This window comes from Gracilinanus agilis, chromosome 4 (assembly GCF_016433145.1).
Source record: "Gracilinanus agilis isolate LMUSP501 chromosome 4, AgileGrace, whole genome shotgun sequence".
Taxonomy (NCBI): Eukaryota; Metazoa; Chordata; class Mammalia; order Didelphimorphia; family Didelphidae; genus Gracilinanus; species Gracilinanus agilis.
The window spans coordinates 289,521,156-289,538,839 of NC_058133.1; the positions used below are offsets into that span (position 1 = coordinate 289,521,156).

A 17,684-nucleotide genomic window follows, 5' to 3' on the forward strand; every position below is an offset into this window, starting at 1 on the left:
TCATAATTTCCAGGGAGCTCTAAGTAATATCTTTTCTGGAAAGGGGGCAGTAGGCCAAAAAAATTTGGGAACCACTGATCTAGACAATCAATACAGCAAATCAAAACCCTGATTTGTAACATTGCAATTCCTGAAGTATAAATAAATGTTGATGCCAAAAATTTAATGAGCCTCTAGCACACTCACTGGTGGGTGTTGACATTGGAAAAGGTTTAGATGAGGAGCAAGAACATTCCCGGCATAGGGGACAATTGGTGAAAATGTTTAGAGTTGGAGATGGAGTGGCTCATTTGAGGAACAGCAAGAAGGCCAATATCACTAGGTCCCAAGAATATATGGTTGGGTTAGAGTGTAAGAAGATTGGGAAAGGGGCAAAGGGAATAAGTTGTGAAGGACTTTGATAGCCAGATAAAGATTTTATTTTTGATCCTGGAGAATCGTGATAGGGAGCCATTGGAATTTATTGAGTAGGGATGAGAGGGTCAGACTTGTACTTTAGGGAAATCACTTTATCAACTGAATGAAAGATGGATTGGAGAGAGCCTAGAAGCTGACAGACCCACCAGCATCCTGACTCAGTAGTCCAGGGGTGAGGTGAGGAAGACCTGACCAGGGTGGTAGCATATATTAGAGAAGAAGAAAAAAGGAAAGAAGGAGGCTTATTCAAGAGATGGAGCAGAAGGGAAATCAACAAGCCTTGGCAACAATTTTGGATATAGGGGTGAGAAGTAGGAAGGAATTCAGGGTATGATTTATCCTCACAAATTTTTAAAAGGCATGGAATAATTGGGAATAGAAATAAGTAATAATAATTTTTAAAAGCCCTTCATGCTTCTAGTATTACCAGCAGTGGTCAGCTGGTGGGTCCATTAGTTTAACTCCTTGCTTGTGATAGTAAGAAAAAGCACATTCTCCTTAGACAATTCTGATCTGGCATTAAGTGCTGTCTTTAATGATTATTTCCTCTTTATGTAGCTTGTTTGTACATAGTTGTCTACATGTTTTCTCACCCGTTAGATTTTGAACTCAAGGCCAGAAACTGTCTTTTGTTTTTCTTTTTATCCACAGACTTGGCCCAGTGCCTAGCATAATAGGCACTTAATAAACGTTTATTGACTAAATAGAAACAATGACTGTTTCAAAGTTCCCAAAAAGGTTGAGGGGGGAAATACACAAGGGAAGTTAGTGAAAAGATAGATTTCAATTGACCAAATTTTGGGGGGGTATCTCCTCTGCACATATTCATTGTGCTGGATGCATATAAGGGCCTGGACACAAAATACACTTGGCACTTGCTCCCAAAGAATTTGTAGTCTAGTAAGCAGGAACAAAATACCATAAGTATTTTAATAAATATTGCTGTAAGTAAATACTATACATTTAATATAGGCTCACATAATTTACTAGTTTTAGTAGGAAGAGAACATATTTATTAACAGTTAATATTACATAATCTTGATTACTATGAGCTATCAGTAAACAAAGTAAATTATTCAGGATTGCTATATTCAGAAAAAAGGGACTTTTTGTGTACTTAAAGAAAATTTATCAAATTAAACCACCTATTTGTTGGAACAAATGACAAGATGTGTTTAATTAGTTTGATTTTATTTCTTCTTTAAGCCATCAAGTTTTATCGTAGGGCTATGCAGCTTGTACCTGATATAGAGTTCAAGATTACTTACAACCGATCTCCAGATGGTGATGGTGTTGGAAGCAGCTAGTAAGTATATAATTAGATCTATTGTATGGCATAAAAGCTGATAAAGTTAAGCATTTTTTTGTCCAATTAACCTTTTAAATAGTAACAGAATGATACTAATTTTGTAGTTTCAACCAAATTATGCTTAGAGCAATAACATTTTAGAAATATTTGAAGAATGGAAATTTGGGAGCACAACATTGAAATAAAAATTCTGCAGAATTTAACACAATGCCTTTCATACATAGTAGATCTTCAAACAAAAATTGTTTTCATTCTTAATGAGAATTCCACTGTAATCCAAAGAGTCTTAGATCTAGTTTCTGAAAGAAACTGATTCAAAGTTAAATAAAATCTTGCTTTAGGATGTCATCAAATCTCAAAGCATTACTATATTGATTGTATGTGCTGAAGGACATTTTCCTTCACATTGAAAAAGTTTGTAAATTATTTATAAGATTGAAATGTTGTGAGGATGGAGTTTGTAATTGAAACTTAAATTTTAAAAGGCCCTTTTTATTGGAATTAGAATAAGAGGAAAGAAATTTGCATGTGGGGAAAAAAACCTACCAGATTTAAAATGAGAAATAAATATCAAACTCTAGATCTATCAATGAGACATTTTTCTATTTGGCCATTATATTACTAATACTGAGTCAAGCATGAAATAGTGAACTTAATTGAAAAGTCCCTTCATTTGATGTGTTGGCAAATCTGTAAAGCAAGCTAAAAGCAAACCTGTAAAATGAAGAGATCAGATTAGATGTACTTCAAGGTCCCTTTCAGTTCTAAAGGAATGATTCTGTGATCCTCAACTTCCCTTCCCCCCAGTTTGTAATTGAAGAAAAGGAAAGATCCTACCGCTCAAGTCTGATCTTTTGAGATGTCACAAGCTCTTTATACTCTTCAGTAACCCTTTCCAATATTCCAGTTTCCAGAACTTATCTTAAATAACAAGTTTTAGAAGAACTGTATGAAAAGGAATTCACATCATTTGGTGTGTTTTATTTTGCTTAGAATGTTTTATCAGCAAATCAAACTTGCCCTCTATAAAAATAATAAGGCGAGACTGTAAAAATAAGTGACAAAAACTATGCCAATACAGGTTCAAAACTGTCCAGATACTTTTGATAGATGTAGTCAAAAGTATCTTCAGTGATAAAGTGAAGTGAAGCTCATAGATGAACTTCCCTTCAGGGCCAGGCAAAAGGTCGGTAAAGAGACTCTTGTTATAAAAATAAAATATTTATTGAAATATATAAAGATAAAAAAAAGATTTCTAATTCTAAGGGATTCTAACTCCACCCAAATAAAACTCCCTGGTTCTGCAAGGAACCACTTCTCCTGTGTTTTCATAGGCTACACTAATCCTTCCTGATCTGACTAACCCAAATGTATACTATTCTAAATAAGACTATCACTATTATCCTTATAATTTTTTTTTTAATTTTAAACCCTTAACTTCTGTGTATTGACTTGTAGGTGGAAGATTGGCAAGGATAGGCAATGGGGATCAAGTGACTTGCCCAGGGTCACACAGCTGGGAAGTGTCTGAGGTCGGATTTGAACCTAGGACCTCCTGTCTCTAGGCCTGGCTCTCAATCCACTGAGCTACCCAGCTGCCCCCTATCCTTATAATTTTTAACTTGCCCTCTAAGTTATAAAAATAACAAAGGCTAGCTGGTTGAGTCTCAACAAGAATCAAGTTAGGACACTGAGCCTTAGCAGACTCAGAGTTCAAACCAAAGACTAGGATTTTCTTTGGTCTTCTCAGAGTTAAATCAATCTATAAAAACACAACAGAGTGTTAATAGTGTTTCCAAAGTTGGAAAAAGAAAACATTAAGCTCCTTCAGGTGTTAGAGAGAGAGACAGACAGACACAAAGATGTTACCTCCTCCAGTGCTGAGAGAGAGTCCCTGTGTGTGACTGCCAACTGTCAGAGAAAAACCATTAGACTGGAAACTGACACTGTATCAGCTCTGTTTGAAACTCCATTCTCAAGCCAACTTCTCTACTTCTTATCTCTAAACTAATAAAATAATACTTTTTTTTTAAACCCTTAATTTCTGTGTATTGGCTCCTTGGTGGAAGAGTGGTAAGGGTGGGCAATAGGGGTCCAGTGACTTGCCCAGGGTCACACAGATGGGAAGTATCTGAGGCTGGATTTGAACCTAGGACCTCCTGTCTCTAGGCCTGGCTCTCAATCCACTGAGCTACCCAGCTGCTCCCAACAATACTTATTTTCTAATATCATCCTTATACCTTTTAACAGTATTGTGAACAGCAGTGTTGTCAAGCTCAAATAGAAACTCTGGGGGCCACATGGTGATTTAGAAGACCACAATTTACATTATATTTTTATTTATTTTGTTAAACATTTTCTAATTATATTTTAGTCTGGTACCCCAGTGAATTTGACATCTCTGATGTCAAATACACTCACAACCTATCTCAAATGTGAATAGGGTTAGCTCTCCTACAGTAGCTTTTTATTTTTTAATCTTATCTAGGGATATTTGTATCAAATTACTTGTTGAAAAGTAATATGTTAAGTATAATAGAGAAATTGTCTTTTCCTCCATTTTCTCTTTAAAATAAACTATAAAACTATAAAAACTATAGTTAAAAAAACTATTAAAAGTATTTGAGAATTTCTCTCTTCTTAATGAGTTAAGTAAGGTTTTTGCTTTTTCTTATAAAATTTTTCAGAAAATAGCACACATTTGCTTAATAATTATATTTCATATTTATATAGCACTTAAAGTTCATAAGGTGTTTTCATTACAACAATCCTTTAAGACTGGTAGTGCAATTTTTGTTATCTTAATTTTGTAGTTAAGGAAATGAATTCCTAAACTTAACTTACCCTCTAGTATTAAAAACCCTTCTTGGTTCTCTGATTCTTAATTTCTCCTGAACCTTTGGTTGTCTTTTTTTTTTTTTTTTAATAACATTACTACATTAGGGAAAGAAGGACAGAATGTTGAAAATTAATCTCTCTTTCCCAGAACTCTGACCCACAAGATTATTTGTACTAGTAGGTGACTTAGAGGCCCTGCTTAAATTTTCCAATTGACTCTCTTCATATAATGAAGGTGGACTATATATTAGGGCATATTTGTTAGGAAACTCTTAGAAGGTGAGCTGCTATCTGTGTATTCCATTTGTTCTATTAGATTTTATATTTCCTTTTGAGGACTTTTATAAAGGAGAAAACTATCCCTTTGTTACCTTTTTTATCTTGGGAGAGCTCAGAAAGGGCAATTTTCAATTTCAATTGAAATTCAAAGTATGTACTCCCATTTGTTTGTTTCTCTCCTTTCCTTCCCCTCCTATCTCCAGCATTGAGGATAATGATGATGATAGCAAAATGGCTGATTTATTGTCCTACTTCCAGCAGCAACTCACTTTTCAGGAATCCTTGCTCAAACTTTGTCAGCCTGAGCTTGACACCACTCAGACTCACATTTCAGGTATGGAATCTTGGGTTGCTATAACTTGATAAGAAATATTTTTTACTTAACATACATTATAAGTGCATTAAGCTTATCAGATCTTCAAATATTTTGTTAGCTATATAGAAGTGGTTTTGACCCATAACATAAGAAGAAATTTAATTGCTTAATATATTTTTTGAAATTTAAAATTTTTAAATTCTGACAGAATGTATTGGTTTTTTTTTTTTTTGCTTTTTTAGGGAGAAGGTAAAATTAAGTATTTGAGTCAGGACCATATATTGTAATGGAGCTAAGAGACTTAGGAAAAATTCAAGGACCTATCAAACTAGCAGGAATGTATAGGAATTTGGGAATAGTGTGAATGATGAAAAATACTTTACTTTTTTAAATGATTAAAAAGATTTTCTTTGAAGCAAGTATGTTAAGTATTTGCCTTGGTAGTTTACTAGCCCAGAAGACAATTGGAAAATTTCAGTCAAGTACAAAAGATTTAATGGGACTATTGTTTTTGTTGCTAACAAAAGCAATATAGGTTAGACATGAGAGAGGGTCTGTAGTACTTATTCTTCTATTTAGGAAACTCCCTGTATCTGCCATGCTATCAAGGATTATAAGATGTATAGGAAAGGAAAGGCTTTTTGGTAAAATATGGAGATATCTGTTTCTTTATTGTGACCTTATTTTAGTTCTAAACTTTAAGGAAAAAGTTATTTCTTCCTTAAAGTAGATGGGGGTAGCTAGAAGCAGCTTCCTCATAAATGTTAATTAAGTGAAGTCAAATATAACCAATTTGCTTTATAAAGAGAATATAATTTATTTTTAGTTAAATAGAAACCACTGATATCATTGGTTTTAGGTAGTCATAATGGTATGTAGGAAAAAAAACTTTTTTTTAACATGATGATAATTCTAATGATTATTTTTCTTTTTCTAGTTTTGCCAATGGAAGTCCTAATGTATATTTTCCGATGGGTGGTTTCTAGTGATTTGGATCTCCGGTCCTTAGAACAGTTGTCTCTGGTGTGCAGAGGATTCTATATTTGTGCCAGGTATTACCTTTTTGAAACAAAGGAGTCAGATGACATATAGTTGAGGGAAGGCTACAGCCATCATTAATTATGCAGTTTGAAAAAGTAGAATACTCAAAATCCACAGTATAGTTGAATTGAAAGAACACTGGATTTGGCATGGGAAAACCTGGATTTGACTACTGAATCTATGATTTTGAGCAAGTCTAGGCTTCATTTTCCTCATCTATAAAATGGAATTGGACTAAAAGATGTCAGAAGCCTTTTCTACTTCTAAATCCTATGAACTCCATGTAACAGTGTTCTGAGTAAAGCTATCGTACACTTTTTTGTGGTATATTTATAACCTAATTATTCACTAAGATAAAGGTAATTTCTTTTTTTTTCATGTAGAATAATGTACTACTTTCAGTGGGTAGTTTGCTTGCCAACCAGAATATAATTTGGGAAAGAAATGTTTTTGAGAAATCTTACTTCTTGTCATTATTTTTCATCACATTGCGCACTTTGCAAAGAAACTTCATTTCTTTCTCTATCTCCACCTTTCTATTAACTTAATAAACCTCTAAGAAGTAATGATTTACATTTAGATCAGAGCAAACCCCTAAATGTGTGTGGAGGGGTGGGATTTATTTAACTTGTGTGGTTTAAAAATTTTGCTATCTACTTGTGTCAAGCAAACATTTGGATGTTTTGTCACCAGAGATTGGAAGAAAAATTTCAGGAGTAAATGTTAAAGTTAATCTGTACTACCTATATATAAATTGTTTGTTTTGAGCTCTAAAATCTTGAGTTTTTTTTAATCTGTTTTAAAATTTGTATCAGTTTCTTTACTTTACCATTGGATTTTAAATAATTCTATTTCAGTGGATTTCTTTGGCATGACTTGACCAATATTAAGCACTTACTATGTGACCTCTTCATCTTTAAAGACCTTAGCCCTTTTATATTCCTTTTAATTTTTTTCTCATAATGAGAGAACAGTATTGTAGGGATGGAATTGGAAAGTAGAAATTTTTATTAAAACAGAGGTTTTTATGTATTATCTCAGTTAAAAGCATAAAAACATAGATTTTTATGTATTATGTAAAGCATCCCATGTAAAAACAGTTAAAGCATAGTTCTTAAGAGAAAAATAATAGCAAAGTAAAACTCTAAAAAGAGTTTCAAAAATTAATACTGCTAGTTATTGATCCCTGTGGCTGTGATTTGTCATTTCAGTCAAAAGGCAATAAATTTAAAGTTAGGTAAAGACTTATTTAATCCCTTTGCACTACTATAACTGATATATTTCTCTATGTCTCCAAGTAGTGGGACTTATTCCATTCAGTATAATGAAGTTGGACATGTGCTCTAATTACCTAGGGACCCTGAAATCTGGCGTTTAGCCTGCTTGAAAGTTTGGGGCAGAAGTTGTATTAAACTTGTTCCTTACACCTCCTGGAGAGAGATGTTTTTAGAACGGCCCCGTGTTCGGTTTGATGGTAAGTTAAGTTTTTAGAAGTCAGGAAGTATGGAAAAATAGCATGAACTTTATTAAATACCATGTATTTTTATTTGCTGAAATGGAATTGTAACAATCAGAGCATATTTAGTAGAAAATGTTTAGAGGACAAAAATGGGGCTAGAGGGACATGCAGATTTCTCATCTTACACACAATTGTGGTTTTTAAAGTATTTTTAATTTTTGTGACCTTGCTTTTAAGAATCTATTCCCTTTCCATAGGCGTTTATATCAGCAAAACAACATATATACGTCAAGGTGAACAGTCACTTGATGGTTTCTATCGGGCTTGGCACCAAGTGGAATATTACAGGTACAACTGTAGTAAACTGAGTGAGTGAAAAATTATATTTATCCAAGTACGATTCAAATAGGAAAATTGTACTTGTCCAATGTAAATTGGTGTGGATCTTTCTTTCTCTTTAATTATTTGTTCAGACACAGTGGCATTCATACTCAAAATGTCCCTGATGCCTTTATTATTAGTATTCACGTAGATTCCACTCTAAACACGGTAGAAGTAGTGTTTCAGTTTCTCTAGTTATGTCAGAAGAGATATTTTGAACATTTACAGTTCTCCTTGTTCACCTGTTTCATTACATGATACAAACATACCAGAATCTCTTTTCTCTCTATTGCACTTGTTTACCTGTTCAAATATCTTGTCGTTCTTCATCATTGTCTTATCCTTGAAATGTGAGTCAGCAGGGAACCTTTTTTAGTATGGAAATACCTATTCTTAGGTTGATTAGTAGGGCTGCTTAACATGGATTAGTGATTTACCTTTCAAAAATAATATATCTTTTTTACAATTAATGTTTTTTCAATGAGTAAAGCTCACAATTTAAGTTTCTTCTTAAAAAGAACTTCAATTTTTTACAGTCAGATCCTAGGGCTGTCAGCCATCCTTATTTTGTCCTATTCAACCAGTTGTATTTAGACTGTGAGATAAAAGTTTTATAGACACAGCCTAAGTAACCTACAGATTAGTATGTTTTAAAATGTTTGAGTTCTTCAGATAGAATAATGCATATTTTTATGAAAGACACCATTGCTACCTCAACCATGACACTTTACCCTCTCCTTAACAACCCAAAATCTTAACATAGAGAATTAGTTTGTTTAGCTTTTCCAGAATTTGTACTTTGTAAATTTGTGTCACTGGTAATTTGAGGTTCTCTTTTCTTTTTTTTCTCAAACAGATATATGAGATTCTTCCCTGATGGCCAAGTCATGGTGCTGACGACCCCTGAGGAGCCACAGTCCATTGTTCCTCGTTTACGAACTAAGAATAGCAGGTTTTTATTTGTTGAGTCCTTTTCATCCAATCTATGTGTTAGTGTTATTTGTTAGAGTCCATCATTCATTGGTCTCCCTTCTCTTATGGGTTACGTACATCTAAAAACTAACAAATGGGCTTTTCTCTTATTTTAGAACTGATGCAATCCTACTTGGTCATTATCGCTTGTCCCAGGACACTGACAATCAAACCAAAGTATTTGCTGTGATAACTAAGAAAAAAGAAGAAGTAAGTGTGCAGGTGTTGTCCTTTCCCAGTCCATTCTTCATTCACAGCCACCAAAGTGATGCTCTGAGCTCCCTGCAGAGCTCCACTGCTAGTATTGCCTTGGACCTAAAGTCTCCCCCCACTCCTCCCCATGCCAGTTACCTTGTACTGACTATATGCTTGTGCTGACTATGCTGTGTTAAATGTATGCATGCTTCCCCCTAATGGAACAACTTCTTGAGAGCAAGGGCTATTTCTTATCAGTCTAGTACCTGGCACAGAGTCAGTGCATAACAAATACTTGCTGTTTTGTCAGTCACTTGAAGAATTGATCATTTTTTCCTTTCTTTAATTCAGTATTCATTAGTTCTGTCCTTTTAAAAGCCACAAGAAATTACTGTTTTATTAATGTCAGGAACCATGCAATTTTAAAAATATGAATTCCTCATAACTTATGTTTGAAGACAATTGGAATATTTTCCAAATTCTAGTAATTTTCAAGGTTTACTATGAGTTTGGTAGTTTTAGAGCAAAAGCCATTTGGATGTCTACACTTAGTCCAGTGTTAATGTGCTGGGCCCTTGGAAGCAGAGGACTACCAGACTGCCTACTGATGGAGAAACTGTCCCAGATGATAAAAACAGCAGATTAAAGATTCCATATCTGTCAGCACTGGAACTGTGCCTATGAGTGGTCAATACACTTCTGGCTTAGGGGAAAGAGAGAGAGTCAGTCTCAAAAAACATTTAAAAAAAAATTTGACCTTATTATCCTCTCCTAAATTTCTTCTCCCTTTCAGTCACAGTTGGGGGGTGGGGATGGTGCAAAGACTGTCCTTATTTGTTGTCTTACTTCTTCATCTCTCACCTAGTTATCAGCCTCTTTATTCCTACTCTCATCACTCATTTGAAATGGCCCTTTCTAAAGGTACCAAACATTTTTTAATCGATAAATCTGATAATCTTTTCAGAATCCTCAGATTCAGAATCCTTCTTGTCTTCCCTGTAGATACTTGTCAATTATCCTCTTCCTAGATATTCTTATCTGTGCTTTCATGAAATTACTCTTGGTTCTCCTCCTACCTGTCTGACCATTCCTCAATCTTCTTTGATGTATCACCTTTCATATTATACCTCCTAATTAGGAGTGTGTCAAAGCTCTCTTCCTTGCCATTTCCTCTTCCGCTTGATGACCTTCATCAGGTCCCATGGATTCACTTATCTCCATGCAGATGACTTTTAGGCCTATATATCCAGCCCTTGTCTCTCTTTTGAGCTCCATTTCTGAATGACTGATTGCCTTTTGGACATTTCAAAAAGGATGTTCTGTAGGCTCAAATTCAACATATCAAAAACATAACTCATATTAACCCCAAGCCCACTCCTTTTTCATCTTCCCTTTTTCTGTTGAGGGTAATGTCAGCCTTCCAGTTCCACAATCTTAGATTTCTTTGACCTCTCACTGTTGTTCATCCTACTTTTGTAATCATTTGCCAGATTTTTTAGTAATTCTACTTCCACATCACTTGCATCTGTCTCTTTCTCTCAATTCACACAGTCATCAATCTTAGACATAATTGCTCTCCCTACCCTCCAATCCCTCCCACACACACTTGTCAAAGTATAACCTTTAATCCCTTTCTCAGTAAGCTCCTGTGGCTCTCCTAAGGCTCCTAGGGTCAAGTACAGACTCTTGTCACTTAAAGCTGTAAGATGGAAAATTTAGGTATTTATAAATATATATTAAAAATATGTGGCCGCCAGGAACCAACAATTTAGGTTGATTCCTTAATTAAATCAGACCCAAGTCAGCATCGGGTTGAAGAGTTTATTTACAATCGGTAGGTAAAAGTAGGAATAAAGAGAAAAGGAGAGAGGCTAGTCCAGGCCAAAGGCCTGGACAGAGAGAAGAAGGTTATAAAGCTTAATAAATGAAGCTGTAAGCCACAAGGCCCAACAGCCAGATAGGCAGAGTTTAGAATTGGCCCAGCTAGGCCAAGGAAGTCAGCCTAACTTACCCACGTGACAATATAGAGTGTAAGCTGTCTGTGGTCTCAGGAGATGCAACTGCCCCCACAGGAAGTTCACTAACTTACTTAAAGAGATAGTGTCTTTCATCACTTCCTGTGGGCCACCTCTAATTCAAATGGACAAATGGCAGTTTCTACATTGATTTGGACTGCCCAAAGGGCAGTCCCTTATTCTTGATTTGTTACTTATTGTCACGTGTGGGTAACTCGTCTCCCCTCCCCACTAAGGGAAGTGAGAGTGACATCATTAGCAGGCCTGGGTGGAGTAGAATTTTGACTATTAATGGGCTGGAGCTAATTCTATTTACACAAAGCCTTTCACACCCTAGCTCCAGCCTACATTTCCAGCCTTATGATTGGTCCATTACTCCCCTCTCCTGATACTTCAGTGCAGTCGAACTGACTTTATTGTTCCTCATACCTGAAGTTCCCTTTTTTTTCTCCCTACCTTTATACAAGTTGGCCCGCAATATCTGAAATGCATTCCCTCCTCAGCTCTGGCTCTTAGGATCTCAGGGATCCTTCAAAGTTCAACTCACCTGCTGTCTGTATCTATGAATTCACAAATATAAAACCACAGAGTAAACTCAGTGGAACTATGGATGAAGGAATCCATAGGCCTTTCCTGATGCCTCTCCACCTGCTTGTACTTCCTCTGCTAATTACTTTGTGTGTAATCTGTTTATCTACTTGTCTGTCTATCTGTCTCTTCCCCTTTTAAATTGTATCTTCATTCCAGGCAGAAACTGTTGGATTTTTTTCATTATTATTCCCAGCACCTACAATGCCAAGCACGTAGTAGATATTATGTTTTTTGACTAATTGCTTGGTTGATTCATCAGGGATACCGCTATAAAATAATTTCTCACTGAAAATGAGCTAAAAAAAAGATCTTTTTATTTTTCCTCTCTTAGAAAGGAAGAAAACAATTCAAACAGATCACGACATTCTTGTGTTTTTAATGATCTTGATACTAACTCTCTGAGTACTCACTTTCTGAGCACTGTCCCCTTCTCTATCCTAGGAGTCATTTGTGAGCTGATAGAAATAATGAGCTGCTTACAATCTTTAAATGATTATGGTACCTAAGTACAATTGAGCATGTGTGATTTAGCCCTGTATCAGGCAGCATAATGCATAGGACAGAATTTGATCTGTGGAAACTTGTCATTTTGTGACCATCTGCTGCTGCTGCTGTACCTGTACCTCCCTGTACCTCCAGGGAGCAGCTGACATTTGGGGAGGTTGCTACAAATATGGCGGAAATCAGGGCTCTCTGTGGTCTTACTCTTAGTATTACTCTTAGTGTTGTTGGGGAGGTCTGTTCTTTTAGTAATAGTGCGAATTCTTATGTAAGGGGATATAAAACCATCTTTTTTTTTTTTTTAGGATTTTTTTTTTTAAACCCTTGTACTTCGGTGTATTGTCTCATAGGTGAAAGATTGGCAAGGGTGGGCAATGGGGGTCAAGTGACTTGCCCAGGGTCACACAGCTGGGAAGTGGCTGAGGCCGGGTTTGAACCTAGGACCTCCTGTCTCTAGGCCTGACTCTCACTCCACTGAGCTACCCAGCTGCCCTAAAACCATCTTTTTATCCCTAAGAAGTAATAGAAATGTTAGTGTTCGCATCTTAATGCTTTAAAGACCCATTTGATGCAGTATTATTTTTTTTAGTTGGTTATACTATGGGGAAAAAAGGTATATATGTCTAGATATGTGTGTGTATACACACATACATCTACACATCCACACCATTAATCTTTCCTGTACCTCATTATTGCAAAAGATAAATTGCTCTTATTCCTTTGCTTTACACATTTTCACCTTGAAGGGAGATCCAAGTATTTCTTTCTTTTTTTATTCAAAAAATTCCAATTAATTAAGAGTATTTTTTCATGGTTACATGATTCATATTCTTTCCCTCCCCTCCTGCCTCCCTCCCTCCCGTAGCCAACAAGCAATTCCACTGGGTTTTACATGTGTCATTGATCAAGAACTATTTCCATATTATTAATATTTGCACTAGGGTGATCGTTTAGAGTCTACATCCCCAATCACATCCCCATCAACCCATGTGATCAAGCAGTTGTTTTTCTTCTGTGTTTCTACTCCCATGTATGGATAGCCTTCTTTCTCATAGTTCCCTCAGAAATGTCTTGGATCATTGCTTTGCTGCTAGTACAGAAGTCCATTACATTCGATTGTGCCACAGTGTATCAGTCTCTGTGTACAATGTTGTTCTAGCTCTGCTCCTTTCACTCTGCATCAATTCCTGGAGGTCTTTTCAGTTCACATGGAATTCCTCCAGTTTATTATTCCTTTGAGCAGAATAGTATTCCAACACCAGCAGATACCACAATTTGTTCAGCCATTCCCCAATCGAAGGGCATCCCCTAATTTTCCAATTTTTTTGCCACCACAAAGAGGGTTGCTATGAAAATATATATATATTTGTAACCCTTGTACTTCGGTGTATTGTCCCATAGGTGGAAGAGTGGTAAGGGTGGGCAATGGGAGTCAAGTGACTTGCCCAGGGTCACACTGCTGGGAAGTGGCTGAGGCCGGGTTTGAACCTAGGACCTCCTGTCTCTAGGCCTGACTCTCACTCCACTGAGCTACCCAGCTGCCCTATGAATATTTTTGTACAAGTTTTTTCCCTTATTACCTCTTTGGGGTATAAACCCAGCAGTGGTATGGCTGGATCAAAGGGCAGGCATTCTTTTATAGCCCTTTGGGCATAGTTCCAAATTGCCATCCAGAATGATTGGATCAATTCACAACTCTACCAGCAATGCATTAATGTCCCAATTTTACCACATCCCCTCCAATGTTTGTTACTTTTCTTTGCTGTCATTTTAGCCAATCTGCTAGGTGTGAGGTGGTACCTCATAGTTGTTTTGATTTGCATTTCTCTAATTATAAGAGATTTAGAACACTTTTTCATGTGCTTATTGATAGTTTTGATTTCTTTATCTGAAAATTGCCTATTCGTGTCCCTTGCCTACTTATCAAATGAGGAATGGCTTCCTTTTTTGTACAATTGATTTAGTTCCTTATTAGACCTTTTTCAGAGTTTTTTGTTATAAAAATTTTTTCCTAATTTACTTCCCTTCTAATTTTGATGCATTGGTTTTGTTTGTACAAAACCTTTTTAATTTAATGTAGTCAAAATTATTTATTTTCCATTTTGTAATATTTCCTAGCTCTTGCTTGGTCTTAAAATCTTTCCTTTCCCATAGATTTGACATGTATACTCTTCTATGTTCACCTAATTTGCTTATAGTTTCCTTTCTATATTCTGGTCATTCACCCATTCTGAATTTATCTTGGTATAGGGTGCGAGATTTTGATCTAAACCTAATCTCTCCCATACTATTTTCCAATTTTCCCAACAGTTTTTGTCAAATAGTGATCCAAGTATTTCTAAATCCAGCACTGGACTGAATTCAGAAAACCTGGGTAATAGAGGCTGCAGAGTATGGTAGAAGACCACTTCATATCAGGGGCCTGGGGCCTAGGTTCTTATTGTCATTCAGCTAGCTCCAATTTTCCTTTCCTGAGCCTCAGTTTTTTTCAACTAAAAACAGCAACTTCTACATAACCTGTGTATTTCATAAAAATTTTGTGACGATTAAATGAAATGTTAATTAAGAAAGTGCTTTGGAAGGTAAAACCATAGAAATATAGGATAGTAGCAATGTTATTTTTGTCATTTTGACTTAAAACATTTATAGAAATAATCATTGGAGTAGAAGAGGTTCTTAGTTCTTGTTTAATTTTTCTTTATAGAAACCAATTGACTACAAATATAGGTATTTTCGTCGAGTCCCTGTGCAAGAAACAGATCAAAGTTTTCATGTTGGTCTCCAGCTTTGTTCCAGTGGCCATCAGAGATTCAACAAGCTTGTTTGGATACATCATTCCTGCCACATAACTTACAAGTAAGCAAATATCTTGAGGGGGTAGTAAAGAAAAGTAATTAATAAGGGTTTTATCTCTTCCCCAGGCTATTAGGTTTTGGATTCTTCATGGTACATAATAACAGAGATTCCTTGCAGGATAGAATGATAACACTGATTTTCTGTGTGTTGAGTATTTATTTAAATTATACAAGAAAAAAAATTTTAATACTAGGCTATTTCTCCTTTTCTCCCCTGAATCTTTTAAATTTTGGTTCCTTTTCTCCCACTGCTATTTAGTTTATTGTTTAGGGAATAGAAATGAATTTACTGTTATATGAAGCAAAACTTAATTAGGAACATTGTTCTTCTCAGAACATCAAATAGGGCATTCTCAAACCAGATATAAATGATTTTTGGGTTATCCACTTTTCTGAACTATGCATGCCCCAGTTTCCTTTCATTAGTAAGTCATCTGGCAAATATTTTTTAAGTACCTACATTGTCCTTATCCCACCTCTCAAATCCTGCACCATTTTGTCCTCATAGTCTGGAACTGATCCTGGGTTCTCAAATGTTATGCTAACGAAGCCTAAGCTCTGTTACTCCCTCCTAAAATGGAAGGGCTTTGAGTACCAGACTATTGACAGACTATGTCTGCCATCTGAGAATCAGCCAAGCTAAGTTCAGAGAAACTCATCACCAGAAGGTTGGCCACCAGGTGATAATTTATTATTTTTTTTGGCCACAGCATTTCATGAAGACCATCTACTAAGGCATGCGAGGGGTGGTGATCTTCAACCAGGGAAGGAGTACCCCACACCAGTGAAACTACGGATCTTTTGAAGTATGTACCCATTACTGTGCTACATACTAGCTAATAAGAGATACGAGACATAAAATAGTCTCTGCCTCCTCAAGGGGCTTATTGGGGGAAGATAGGATCTACTTGTATGAAACATTTAGTGAAAAAATAGTCTTAACATGTTAAGTGCTGTTATTGTGTGACAGAAAAGTCAATTTTTCTTTTTAAGTTAGAGAAGAGAAAATGTTTGTAAAGAAAATCAAATTCTTTGTAGTTAGGTTTGAGAGAATGCAGGCTTTCAAATTCCAAAAAGATATAACCTTTCTTGCTAAATTCTACATTTTGAGAGATAGAAGGTCTTGAGCTATTCTTTATTCACAGTTCTACAAGCATAGTTTAGGGGGGCTTAAGAGGATTATTTAAAATTCATGTCATTTTCAGATATATATAAACAACATTTTCTTTACCCATTGGGAAGTTCCTACAGACATGAGAGACCATTTTTATTCCTCTGCAACCCTGGCCTCAAATGGGGACATACATAGTTCAAAGCAGTAGATAATCCAAAAGGCAGTTCTACTATTTCATACTATATCCTGCTACAGGGACTCAAGCAGTGGAGAAGAACCACACTCAGCAATTGTACAAAGCAGGTGGCAAGTAGCTCTTATTTGGTTTCCACTAATGTAAAAAGCAATCAGTCCTACAGGGAGAAAAGAGCCGTGTCCCAGAAATAAGACTTTTGTGTTATCTTGGCTGCTTCTGTTGTAATGCTGGTCAATCACTTAACTTTTGTTCTTCTTTCCTCATCTGTCTCTAAAAGAAAAGAGACTGGGCCTCGAACTTTCCTTGCTCTTACCTTGCTCTTATGGTACGCTGTTGATCATACAAATTCTGGATGACTAATTCCTTTGTGCCCTAAGAAATTTAAAAGCATTTTAAGAAAATTTAAATAAATTAGAAATTAATATTTTGACATTCTCTTTCTAGATCAACTGGTGAGACTGCAGTTACAGCTTTTGAAATCGACAAGATGTATACCCCCTTGTTCTTTGCCAGAGTGAAGAGTTTTACTGCTTTCTCAGAAAAACCTCTTTAAGAATTTTACATCTTTCCTCTTATAACTCTTGCATGGGTCTAAAGTGTAGAGCAAAAGAGCACTTAAGTTATGAATATGTATATATTTGGAACTTATTTTAAATTGTTGGGGTTTTTTGAGAAAAGTATAAACTGATATTTTTATTTTGGGATAGTTTATTTGGGAAAGTGTTTTGTTTTAAAATTAAGATTATGAGTTGTCTTAAGCATTTATGTTGTCAGAAACAATATGATCTGTTTTAATCATGTCATTTTTCAAGCAGGTCTCTAAGCAATTATCTTGAAATCAAATCTTCATCTGCCTGATGACTATAATATTTACATGAGTCAGGAATGGACTCTACTGAAAAAGAATTTTGCTGTATGTGCAACGTATAGTTATATGTTTTCTGAAGGCTTAAAATGCAAAAAACAAAACCTTGTTCTACATTTGTTTGAAACGGAAGAGACTAAATAAATGTTTCTTTCAAGAAAATGTGCCTGGTTTGCCTTTTTAAAATATCATTATATTTAAAGTATAAATACTCCAAAGTACGGAATAACCAAAGGAGCCTTAGACTTATTTCTTTCATAGAAGTATAAACACACTATGCCCTGCCCTTGGCACCTCATCTCATAGAAACATGATGATTCCAGGGACTTGGTGAGAGAGT

General features: G+C 35.7%; 1 protein-coding gene across 2 annotated transcripts in view; it reads left to right on the forward strand.

Annotated features, from left to right (window-relative positions):
* Positions 1–17,475, forward strand: part of FBXO9 (F-box protein 9) — a 31,315-nt gene extending 13,840 nt beyond the window's left edge. Inside the window, exons 5-14 of one of the 2 annotated variants that reach the window (XR_006506134.1) lie at positions 1,624–1,723; positions 5,047–5,177; positions 6,097–6,211; positions 7,556–7,674; positions 7,917–8,007; positions 8,897–8,992; positions 9,129–9,222; positions 15,019–15,170; positions 15,880–15,975; positions 16,924–17,001. Coding sequence is in view for 1 of the 2 variants with exons in the window: in XM_044675853.1 (XP_044531788.1) it covers positions 1,624–1,723; positions 5,047–5,177; positions 6,097–6,211; positions 7,556–7,674; positions 7,917–8,007; positions 8,897–8,992; positions 9,129–9,222; positions 15,019–15,170; positions 16,924–17,032 (1,007 nt within the window). In the remaining variant the exon portion in view is untranslated. Of the gene's footprint in view, positions 1–1,623; positions 1,724–5,046; positions 5,178–6,096; positions 6,212–7,555; positions 7,675–7,916; positions 8,008–8,896; positions 8,993–9,128; positions 9,223–15,018; positions 15,171–15,879; positions 15,976–16,923 lie in introns of both variants that reach the window. The other variant, XM_044675853.1, reaches the window with a different exon arrangement.
* The last annotated feature ends 209 nt before the right edge of the window (positions 17,476–17,684 follow it).